This window comes from Chiloscyllium plagiosum, unplaced genomic scaffold (genome assembly GCF_037043375.1).
Source record: "Chiloscyllium plagiosum isolate Xiang-an unplaced genomic scaffold, Cpla_swu_hap1 HiC_scaffold_20, whole genome shotgun sequence".
In the NCBI taxonomy this organism is placed as follows: domain Eukaryota; kingdom Metazoa; phylum Chordata; class Chondrichthyes; order Orectolobiformes; family Hemiscylliidae; genus Chiloscyllium; species Chiloscyllium plagiosum.
The window spans coordinates 12,351,930-12,363,945 of NW_028270158.1; the positions used below are offsets into that span (position 1 = coordinate 12,351,930).

Consider the following 12,016-nt stretch of genomic DNA (forward strand, 5'->3'; position numbering starts at 1 on the left):
ATGAATGACCCCTCCCATCATCTTCCACCATCTTCTGTTGTGCAGAGAATATAAAGGTTTGTATATACATAAAAACAGATTAAAGAAGAGTCTTTCTTGCTGTTATTTGACCTCTGAATGGACGTCACAAATTTTAAATTTCATGTTGATCTCTTTCTCTGCAACTGTAACATTGTATTCTTCGTTATGTTCTATTAACCAATGTACTTTGTATGACATGATCTACCTGTACTACACGCAAAACAAAACCTTTCACAGTACCCAGTTACATGTGACAATAATAAATCAAACCAAATGTCAGGTGGCCGTGGTCCCTTTGATAGTCCTTAGGCCTTCCTGAAAAACATCCAGGATTTAATTAGAATTTTACTCAGCGAACCATTTTCTAATTGAAAAATGCTGAGCCAATCAAGTTAAATTTTTCTCAACCTATTCCACCCCATCAAGCTTGGGCCAGAGTCTTTTACTACAATCAGTGGTAACTGAACCAGTTGTTTCTCTTAAGGGACCAGAACTGAAGTTGTATCCTTAATCTGTAAGGGTTCCCCGTACAGGTCCTCAGCCTGGCCAAGATCTTTTAAGGGTTGGAGTCCAGAACGACTAGTTCTGTGATCACTGAAAAGGCTCCGCTGGTACTGATCTCCATTAGAACTTAGTGACCACTTAACAAGACACTTATTTTGAATGGTTCTGATTTGGATGTTGTTAACTGTTCCAAACCAGTTTTAGTGGGGGACATTCCAGGCTGTGCACTCTCTTGGATACCGGTGTACTCAATTCAGGCTTAGTGGAACTCTTTTGCTGTCACTAGTTTACATACTAGCAGCAACTACAATGCCCTACCTACTGGCCTGGATCCTCGAGAAACTTTAACTGTTTGGCCAAGGCTTGGCTTTGTTTTGGGGTTTTGCTGTGACTGACCTAGAGTCCCTCTGTTCAAGATATGCCCTAAGTGAGGATATATAATTGCCTTCACTAGTGGTGTTCCCCAAGCTCAGTCGGACGAGTGAGGGTGTCCACTTCCATTAGAATATCCTGTAACTCATAAGCTCCACTTGTCGCATCTTATAATGACAAAGACAGTTGAAATCTAGATGGCTTCAGCCAGTAGACGCTTTTGCATGGTCACATCATTAATTCCACATACCAATCTCTCAGCATCTCACTTAAGGTTATACCAAAATCACATGCCTCTGCCAATCATCTTAACCTTGTCAAAAATCCTGACACGATTACCCTGGTTCTCGAACTGCTGAGTAAAACCGATAGTGTCTCAGGATTACAGGAAGTTTTGGGTTGGAATATTCCTCAGCCAAATCCATTAACTCTTTCAAGATTTTAGCATTTGGTGCCTCACTGAAAATTAGGCTCCTAATAACTGAAAAAACTGCGAGTCCACAAGCTGTCTGGAGAATTATTTATTGCTTTTCATCTGCCTCAATGTCATTTGCTTGGAAAAAATAATGCATTCTTTCCACATGCTGGGACCCGTCTTCGCCAGCAGGATCGAATAAGTCAAGTTTCCCAAATAACGGCATGATGCCAGAAATGCTTATCCCAATGACTCTTGCAAGCAAATCTTTGCAGGGATGTATTTTTCTCTCGTTGCCACTGAACTAACTCTATGAAGTCTGGTATCCTGTCACCAAGTCACCTTTTATTTACATATGCATAGTACATGACACTGACCAGCTCAGAGCCAGCAGAACCCCTGACACTCCTGTCATCCAGGACTCCCTGATTGGACCAGGTTAACAGCCCCAATAAGGGAACTCATATTCTATGATATCCACCAGGTTGACCTTGTTCCAATTACATTTACCAGTCAGATCAACAGAATAAGAAGCATTGGCTTAAATGGTCTGTGGCATGAAAGGGTAGAGATAAGGGTGTAAAGCAACTAGCAAATCTTTTGGAAGTTAATGTAATTTAACCAAATATTCAATGCAAAGTAGCATTCCTCACCTACCTGTTCTACATCAACTGTTGGTCCTTTATCATCACATTGTAAAGTCAGGGTATCAGGAGACACCTCATTGCTTTGTGTTGCATTTGAAATATCTAGTAACAGAAACCAAAATAAATCAAGAGTAAACATAACATTTAATGTTATTGACATTATTGACAGTAGAGAAATTAAAGACGGTCTGAATGAATTAGGCCATAAACCTAAACACAATCATACATATTTCAATATTAACAATTTTAATCTTGGAACTATTAGTTAAAAGCTGTGTTGGTGCAACATTCTATTTTAAACAAATATGTTCTTTATGCCTCCATTATAATATCAGATATACAAGTAATATTAGAAACATTAGCAGTAATTACTAAACTCATCAAGTTTTATTTGAAAGATGTCCAGAATAAGCACTGTAGATTATGGGTCAGACTTGTGGTTAAGTTGACTTTAAAAAGAACACTGCCTAACATTTATGTAAATTTCTGGAAAAACTCAACAGATCTGACTGTTTCCTTCTCCACAGATATGGAGTTTAAAAGTTCAGCTGAAAATGACACTGCTTTGAATGCCTGAAGATCAAAAGATTTATCATATTCAACTCCAAATGTTAATTGTTCCACCATAGATGCTGCCAAAGCTGTTGAGTTTTACCAGAGATTTGCTTTTAGTTCTGCTTTCCAACAACTGCAGGCTCCCTTTTAAATAATGCTACTGATTTTATATTCTTATACTGCTATGAAAATTTTGATCAAAATTGATACAATTTAAGCTATTGTTTTACTCAATTTCTTTTACATTTAGCAATATACACTCTAGTTATGGTCTAACCAAGGTTTACAGGGTTAGCACTATTTCCCTGCTTTTGTACTTAAGAGGTTTCCAAAAAAAGACTGCACTGCTATTTCAAAAGATCACGTCACCTTCAAAGATCTATTCACATGAATCACAAAATCTTGTTTCTGCACACACTTTAGAACTATGTTATTCAGTCAATATTTCCTTTCCACAAATTGCACCAACTTGCATTTCTCTGCATTAAATTTCTCCTGTCATATCTGTCCATTTCGCAAGTCTATTTTCTGTTGCAGTCAATTGGCATTATCCACACACACTCAGCCATACCACCAAATTTGGAATCATCAGGAAATTTTGCAATTTCACTCTGTATTCCAATGTCCTAGTCATTTACGTACATGTATGTAAACAACAGCAGGTCCTAGCACTGAGCTGAGGGGACATTGTTAACCAGCCTTTTGACTGAAAAAGGACTACTGTATTTGCCATGATCCTGTTTTCAGTCCTTTAGACAATCTTTTATCCATACTGACAGTCAACATCCTATTTCACAAAATCATTAACTAGCCTTTTATATGGTACCATGCCAAAGAACTTAAGATTACATGAACAACAATAACTGCTTTCCCTTCATCAATTTTTTATATTACTTCATCAAAAATTGAATTAAATCAGTTAAGCATAACCTACTTTTTATAAATCCATCCTGGCTCTCCTTACCTTGCTCAAACTTTTCTAAGTGCTTTTTGCATTCTCCACACCTCCCTCCCCACCACATAATTATTGTTTCTAAAACATTATGCTACATTGATGCTAGACTAACTGGCCTCCAGTTACTAGGAATCTCCTTGCCCTTATACAATAAAGGTTGCATCATGCTTGCTGCTCTACAATTCTCTGGCATCTCCGCAGTATTGAGAGAAGATTGGAAAATTATATCAAACATGTTGGCCAAGTCCAATCCAACTGGCTTCAAGTACCCGGAATGTAAGCCTTTCAGACTTGATAACTAATCAATTTCAGCACAGTCACAGTACTTCCAGTAAGCTGAAATTGAATTTTTGCTCTATCCCTTATCTCTATTATATTAACTTCTACTGATATTTTATCAGCTTTAGTTTCCTTGGTAAATACTGATGCTAAGTACTTATTAATAAATCCACACTTTGTACTCTGTTCCAAAGCATACATTACCCTCTTTGTCTTCATACTACTTACTATTTATATTTGCTTGTTGGTTGAAGATGTTTGTGTTACCTTTCATCTTAACCACCATTCTCTTACCTTTTCTCTGGTCAGTTGTATTTTCCTCATTACTTCCATTCTCAATTTGATTTAGTTTACACATGGAGAATTATTTGACATGCATAATTTAACAAACTCTTATTTGGTTTCATCATAATTTTTAAAAGATTTTCCATCATGCAAGGAACTGTACCTTTGGTTCCCTCATCTTCTGCTCTTGTAGGAATGAACTATCTTGTATTTGAAACATCACTTCATTAAAGATCTAGTGCCCTGTTAAGAGTTTATTACGGTCAATCTTTTGTTTCAGTTCATTAGAAGTTAACCTACTTCAGACTGTACTTTTCTTTTCTCTATTGCTAAAATAATATGCTAATCACTCTCACCGAAGGTTCCCTTGAAAAGACTTCAATCAACCACCACAAATCTCAGTTTCCAGAGGTGAATAAGAACACACTGGTCATGAAAATTCTCCTGATCACATTTCAGAAATTTCTATTCTTCCACACCTTTTACTCTAAAAATATGTTAATAAATATTTAGGAAGTTAAAGTTCTCTTGACGTGGCCACTAAGTTCCTATGCATCTGATTTCTTTGCACATCTGCTCCTCTTGCTCAATCTCACAGAATAGTCCTGGTAGCATGACCATACCCTTTATACTTTTTAAACGCTAAACAAATGGATCTTTGACTCTTTCAGGATACGTGCTCTTTCCAACATTCCATTCTCCCCTATTTTTTCTGAAAACCTTGTATTCTTGTAAATTAAGATCCCAACCATTTTTTTAATGCTAGTCTCTATTAATGCCACAATATCATATTTTCTCACTGGTATTTGTACTCGTAACTGACCAAGCTTATTTTCTATTTTATGAGCATTGCAAACCTGTCTTTGTATGCCTGGCAGATCTTGTTCTGCTCATATCTACTGTGGTAATTTTTCCTTTTCTACCACAATGTGAAATGTTCATCTCAATATGCATCTTACGCCTCTTTGCTATTTGTATTTGTTGGCCCTTCTGCCAACTTAGTTTAAATTCTCCCAATCACTCTCATGAATCTTGCCAGTAGTGCATTGGTAGGGAGGAGGGACTTGGGGGAGGGGCGTTGGAAATGCGATAGGTGGAAGGAGGTTAACGTGAGGGTGATAGGCCGGAGTGGAGGTGGGGGCGCAGAGGTCAGGAAGAAGATTGCAGGTTAGGAAGGTGGTACTGAGTTCGAGGGTTGGGATTGAGACAAGGTGGGGGGAGGGGAAATGAGGAAACTGGAGAAATCTGAGTTCATCCCTTGTGGTTGGAGGGCTCTTAGGCGGAAGATGAGGCGCTCTTCCTCCAGTCGTCGTGTTATGGTCTGGCGATGGAGGAGTCCAAGGACCTGCATGTGCTTGGTGGAGTGGGAGGGGGAGTTGAAGTGTTGAGCCATGGAGTGGTTGGTCCGGGTGTCCCAGAGGTGTTCTCTGAAACGTTCCGCAAGTAGGTGGCCTGTCTCCCCAATATAGAGGAGGCCACATCGGGTGCAGCGGATGCAGTAAATGATGTGTGTGGAGGTGCAGGTGAATTTGTGGCGGATATGGAAGGATCCCTTGGGGCCTTGGAGGGAAGTAAGGGGGGGAGGTGTAGGTGCAAGTCTTGCATTTCTTGTGGTTGCAGGGGAAGGTGCCGGGAATGGAGGTTGGGTTGGTGGGGGTGTGGACCTGACGAGGGAGTCACAGAGGGAGTGGTCTTTTCGGAATGCTGATAGGGGAGGGGAGGGAAATATATCCCTGGTGGTGGGGTCTGTTGGAGGGATGGACTATAAACACAGCCCAGGGCGAAAAAGTGAGGACTGCAGATGCTAGAGATTAGAGTTGAGAGTGTGGTGCTGGAAAAGCACAGCAGGTCAGGCAGCATCCAAAGAGTAGGAAATTCAACGTTTCGGGCAAAAGCCTTTCATTAGGAATGATTCCTGATGAAAGGCCTTTACCCGAAACGTCGATTTTCCTGCTCCTCTGATACTGCCTGACCTGCTGTGCTTTTCTAGCACCACAGTCTCGACTATAAACACAGCCCAGCCAGCAGTACCTACATCTAGAGACTGAATGCGAAAAGTTGTTTTCATTGACTAAGCCAGTTTATTGAACTAGAAAATCTCTGGGGATGACTTCAAAAGAATTTTTCACTGCAAAAACTGGATTGCCTATCACATTATTGATGTAGAGTTGAAGGTATTGAAGTGAATTGTTTTAAAAGTCAGTGGACATAAGTTCTCTTTGTTGATAACAAATTCAGCTATTTTGATCAAAATGAGACAACTATATTATAATCTAGCATATTAGGTATGACACCAATACATAAAATGAATTAAATTAGCTAAATTAAATCTTGTTCCATTATCTATGGAGTACAACATTTATTCTGATTTATAAAAAAACAAGAGGACGAGGTCTTATCAATGTCTTCAATTTTGAAAACTTATTTGTCTTAAATTGCCATCTCAATAGATGTTCTCTAACAATGTTCAAAAAAATGACCAATTCCCATACGATTGGAACTTTCAGTAATTTTCTGCAGGTGTACAATGACATTGTACGTTCACTTTGTCTTACTTTAATTTATATTTACTTAGCATCTCCCTAGGCGGCCTTGTAAGGGTAGAATCTCACCATATGCAAAAGATTAAATCAATTCTATTTTAGGTGAAGAGAGAACGTCCAAACAATTTCCAAAGGGGCTCTCCCATTCTCCTGCAGTAGCTTTCATAGATTATAACTTTAGCATATATCTTAAATGGGAAAGATCAATGGACACCTTGCAGAAAAATAATTCTTCTTTTCCGTCCCCCCCCACCTACTTTTCCAGTTTTGATTACAAAATTATCTTTCTTTTCATGGTGGAGTGGGTGGGGGAGGTGAAACTCCACTTACTACCTTTGTCACATCGTGACTCAAGATCGAGAACTCAGTAGCATGCATGGAAGTAAATTGATGGGATGTTGTCTACAATTTCAGATATTGAACTACAAGTCTAGTAAATTCCATCTCCTTGATATTTAAGTTAGTTACCACTGTAATGTGTACTTGATGGAGTTACAGTATCCAAGTTCTTTGGTAGTGGAATATTCCATGCAATCTCAGCATCCTCAGGTACAAAATTTGAAGTTCTGAGAAAAGATAGTTGAAAAAGAAAGCCATTAGTGAGCTATTAGATTAAATCCTTATTTTTGCCATTTAGGTGGAAATTTGACAAAGTTCTGGATGTCACCACAGAAAATGACATCACCAACCCAAAGAAACCCAAATATATATAAATAGAAATCAGGAATTATCAGCAGTGCTTCATCTGGAGGCCCACTGAAGATGCTACCTAGTAGGGTGACAAAATGGAAATGAACCTTTCAGCTCAGCGAGCAAACCTACATCCAGAATCTCAACCTGAGCTACAAATCTTCTCAAAACCTGATTTGACAAAGTATATCATCTGGCCATTTTAAAATGTTTCCAATTTTACTTTGTTTTATTGCACAAAGCTTTACATGCAAGACTAATTTTTGTATAATATGACACAATAACGAGCACAATCTTTAATTGCTTCCACGTAAAGTACAACACTTGATCGCATGTTAATTTGGCAACTATACAAACTTAGAAAATATATTTAAATAAGACAGGTAGCATTACTGGGAGTATTAGAAAGCGATTAAAGATGAAGTGAGGATGATTAGTAAGAAATTATTGAAGGGCATGGGATGGAATGGATTGCAGGTGAGGTGCTGAGTAATGTAGCAAGTAATGACCTGGCCTTATTAAGTGGAGTCAGGAAGGGAACTCCTGGTTTCATTTTCAAAAAGTTATTTTTAAAACCAACCTTTATCACAGCTGTCTGCAACAGTTCTTTTAAAGGAGAAGATAGTTACAACCTCTTCTAGATCTAACTTTCCTGAAGGTTGCCATGATTAAATTGCTAGGTCAACCACTACAAATATACAGCAAATCCTTGCTTTAATTTGCCCCACTCAATGCCACTTTGTCTTAACACATTTTATTTTTAAGGCTTGTTTCTTCAAATTATTTTAGTGCTTTCAGCTTAAGGGTTTTTACCCTCCTTGTCCTCAGTCTTGTTCCTGGAGTCCATCCTCCCCCACAGTCCTATTTGTTTCCTCTTTCGCCTGACATTGTCTCCCTCTGCTCTTGCCCCAGCCTAGTCTCCCTTTGCCCTCATCTGGACCATGTCTTCTTCTATCCTTAACTTAGGCTGCTAACTTCAAGACTGAAGCCATTCCCTTCAACTAATTGTAGCTCTGAACTTGTTCTAAAGGGATTTATCTAATGGCAGAAGTTGGTCAGTGCAGGGTCTCTGCAGCACCTTGCAGACTGACCTCACTTTCGATGGAGCCTGGTCAATCTAAATAAAGCAGTCTTCAGTGGCAGGTGGTGAGTGAGGGAGAGCATAGAGCAGGGCAGCTGGAACCTATAGCAGCAGGGGGTTATGATGAGGGAGGGCAATAAACAGGGCAGTTGATAGCTCTAGCAGCAGGTAGTGATGGTGAGGATGGGCAGTGAGCAGGGTAGTTGGAGGGGTAGAATGGTTTCACTCAGGCAAAAAGTGTGTCACAGAAGAGGCCTCAGAGGGAGAAGGATCTGACAAAAAAAAATGTCCTCAACATCATGTGAACCGCAGGCTGAATTCCATATAACTATATTGGGTTGAATCTTATTAGAGTGGCTAAGTATCATTTTTGGCTACTTTCATGGAAGGTTTCTCTCTGTCACACAAAGTGAGTTTTCTCACACTAAATTTGCCTCATTTAACTCTGATGATGTTAACTTCCTTTTATTCTCTCACTCACCTTATGCAAAAGTTCTTGCCACAGTCAGAATTATGATCCCAGGAAAGGGACTCCAGCTTGCGGTGGCCACCGTCAGCACTGGGCCCTGCCCGGTTGCCTGCTGCTAGAGGTCCCCACCAAAGTCTCCATGTCTCCTTTGAACTCGCAATACCCAATAGCCTATTTCCATTCAATACACTGAACTTGGCTTATAACAATCCTTCGGACCCTCAGCATTACACCTAATGAAGCTCACCCTGCTTCGCTGTATTCCCCTGTGGAGATTAGAATGGTAGCCACTGCCACCTCCCCTTAGCCCACTGTGCCCTCAGATGCAGTTGCATATGCCTCAGCATATTCCAAGACTACCTGGTCAGGTCCACGCCCCCCAACAACCCACCCACCCGTTCTGGCACCTTCCCTGCCAATGCAGGAATTGCAAAACCTGCGCCCACACCTCCTCCCTCACCTCCATCCAAGGCCCCAAAGGAGCCTTCCACATTCATCAAAGTTTCACCTGCACATCCACCAATGTCATTTATTGTATCCGTTGCTTCCAATGCAGTCTCCTCTACATTGGGGAAACTGGACACCTCCTTGCAGAGCACATTAGGGAACATCTCCGGGACACCCGCACCAATCAACCCCACCGCCCCGTGGTCCAACACTTCAACTTCCCCTCCCACTCCGCCGCTTCCTCACCACCCGACGCCTGGAGGAAGAACGTCTCATCTTCTGCCTTGAAACACTTCAACCCCAGGGCATCAATGTAGACTTCACTCCTCATTTCCCCTCCCCCCACCTTACCCCAGTTCCTAACTTACAGCTCCGCACCGTCCTCATGACCTGTCCTACCTGCCAATCTCCCTTCCCACCTATTCGCTCCAACCTCCTTTCTGACCTATCACCTCCATCCCCACCCCCATTCACCTATTGTACTCTTTGCTATCTTCTCCCCAGCAACCCCCCCGCTATTTATCTCTCCACCCTGGAGAGTCCATGCCCCGATTCCTGATGAAGCGCTTTTGCCCGAAACGGCGATTTTCCTGTTCCTCGGATACTGCCTGACCTGCTGTGCTTTTCCAGCACTACGCTAATCTAGACTCTGGTTTCCAGCATCTGCAGTCTTCACTTTTGCCTATTCCTCAGTATACCCCACTACATCACCATCGTTGTGCCCGACTCTGTAAATGCCTCAGTTTTGTATCCCTTAGCCTTGAGCCGTAGACACTGGTTACGTGGACTTTAGTAAAGCCTTTGACAAGGTTCCACATGGTACACTAACAAGTAAAGTTTGGTCACACTGGATTCAGAGTAAGCTTGTCGGTTGGATACAAAATTGGCTTAATGGCAGGAGACAGAGTGGTGGTGGACAGTAGCTTTTTGGACTGAAGACCTGTCAACAGATATGTTTCACAGGGATTGGTTCTCTTTTGTTTGTCACTTATATAAATTATTTGGATGAGAATATAGAAGACGTGGTTAGTAAATTTGTGTATGACACTAAAATTGGTGGCATAGTACACAGTGAAGAAAGTTTCTAAGATCACAACGGGATCTTGATCAAATTGGTAAACGGACTGAAAAATGGCAGATGGAGTTCAATCTGGATAAATACGAGGTATTGCATTGTGGCACAACAAACAAGGGTTGGGCTTATACAATTAATGGCAGGGTCTTGGGTAGTGTTATAGAACAGGGGGACCTAGGGGGTCAGCTACATCATTCTTTGAAGTTTGCATCACATATAGAACAGGATGGTTAAAAAGTCATTTGACACTTTTGCCTTAGTTGCTCAGTCTTTGGAGTGTGGGAGTTGGGAAGCCATGTTGAGGTGTATTGGATATTGGTGAGGCCTCTTCTGAATACTGTGGTAAAAACAATGACTGCAGATGCTGGAAACCAGATTCTGGATTAGTGGTGCTGGAAGAGCACAGCAGTTCAGGCAGCATCAGAGGAGCAGTAAAATCGATGTTTCGGGCAAAAGCCCTTCATCAGGAATACTATGTCCAGTTCTGGTCGCCCAGTTATAGGAAGGATGTTAATTGGCTGCAGAGGGTTCAGAAGAGATTTACTAGGGTGTTGCTGGGATTGGATGGTTTGAGTTATAGAGAAGGACTGGATAAACTGGGACTTTTTTCACTGGAGCATAGGAGGTTGAGAGGCGACCTTATAGAAATTCATAAAAGAATGAGGGGTACAGATGAAGTTAATGGCAGTTGTCTTTTCCCTAGGATAGGGGACACATTTTTAAAAGGTAAGGAGAAAGACTTAAAAACGATATGAGGGACAACATTTTTACACGGAGGGCGGTTTGCGTGTAGAATGAACTTCCTGAGGAAGTGGTGGATGTGGGTACAGTTGCAACATTTGTCTAAGTACACGAATAGGAAAGGTTTGTCAGGATATGGGCTATGAGCAGGTAGGTGAGACTAGTTTAGTTTGGGATTATGCTTGGCATGGACTGGCTGGACTGAAGGGTCTGTTTCCATGCTGTATGACTCCATGGACATCCTTCACTTTTTCCAGCAGTAATCTTCCTGTTGTTTCTACAGGTCACCTCTTGAACCCTTCTCAAAAGTGGAAAAATGGATAGACACCCATCACTGTATTCAATCCAGATCTCTGATCAACTTCAGTATGCAGCCACATAAGTGACAGACCTGACCCCTGACCACTCTGTTTGTAGCTCCTCAAATGACAATATGGGATTCCCTTCTCTGCCTATGCTAGCCCTATAGGACTGGCCACTGAACACCTCTCAGACTACTAGGATAGATGCCCTGACTGTGGGAGTGTCCCAAGTAGCTGACTGATCATGGCAAAACCCCTGAACTGTGAATTGTGCCTGTGACTGACAGTACCAGGACCTTCTGACCAACAGTGGCCCCTCCTTGAGCGGACTCAGGACTAATCCTCATTATTCTGTCATGGGCATTTGGTTGAATGAATGCACAATGCATTTGACATACAAGCTCATGCTATAGGTGTTAGAGTTATCCATGGTGTGCTGTTCAGCAAGATTTGTACCCCTCAGCCCCCACCGCCCCTCAGATCCTTACTAACAACCATAGCAAGCAGCCTGTGTGTCTGTGCAAAACAGCAGCTAAATACAGAAGCTGAAATGCCAATGCGTTTACACATATGGCATGGTAAGGCAATGCAAGGAATGGATGAGCATGCAAGTTGGACTAAGTAAGCAAACTCAC

General features: G+C 41.4%; 1 protein-coding gene across 1 annotated transcript in view; it reads right to left on the reverse strand.

The window, feature by feature from the left end:
* The window catches only part of LOC122560846 (uncharacterized), an 85,121-nt gene that overhangs the window by 10,524 nt on the left and 62,581 nt on the right, over positions 1–12,016 (reverse strand). Inside the window, exons 8-9 of the mRNA XM_043712003.2 lie at positions 7,045–7,142; positions 1,970–2,061 (exon numbers count right to left, since the gene is read on the reverse strand). Coding sequence (XP_043567938.2) covers positions 1,970–2,061; positions 7,045–7,142 — 190 coding nt within the window. The remainder of the gene's footprint in view (positions 1–1,969; positions 2,062–7,044; positions 7,143–12,016) is intronic.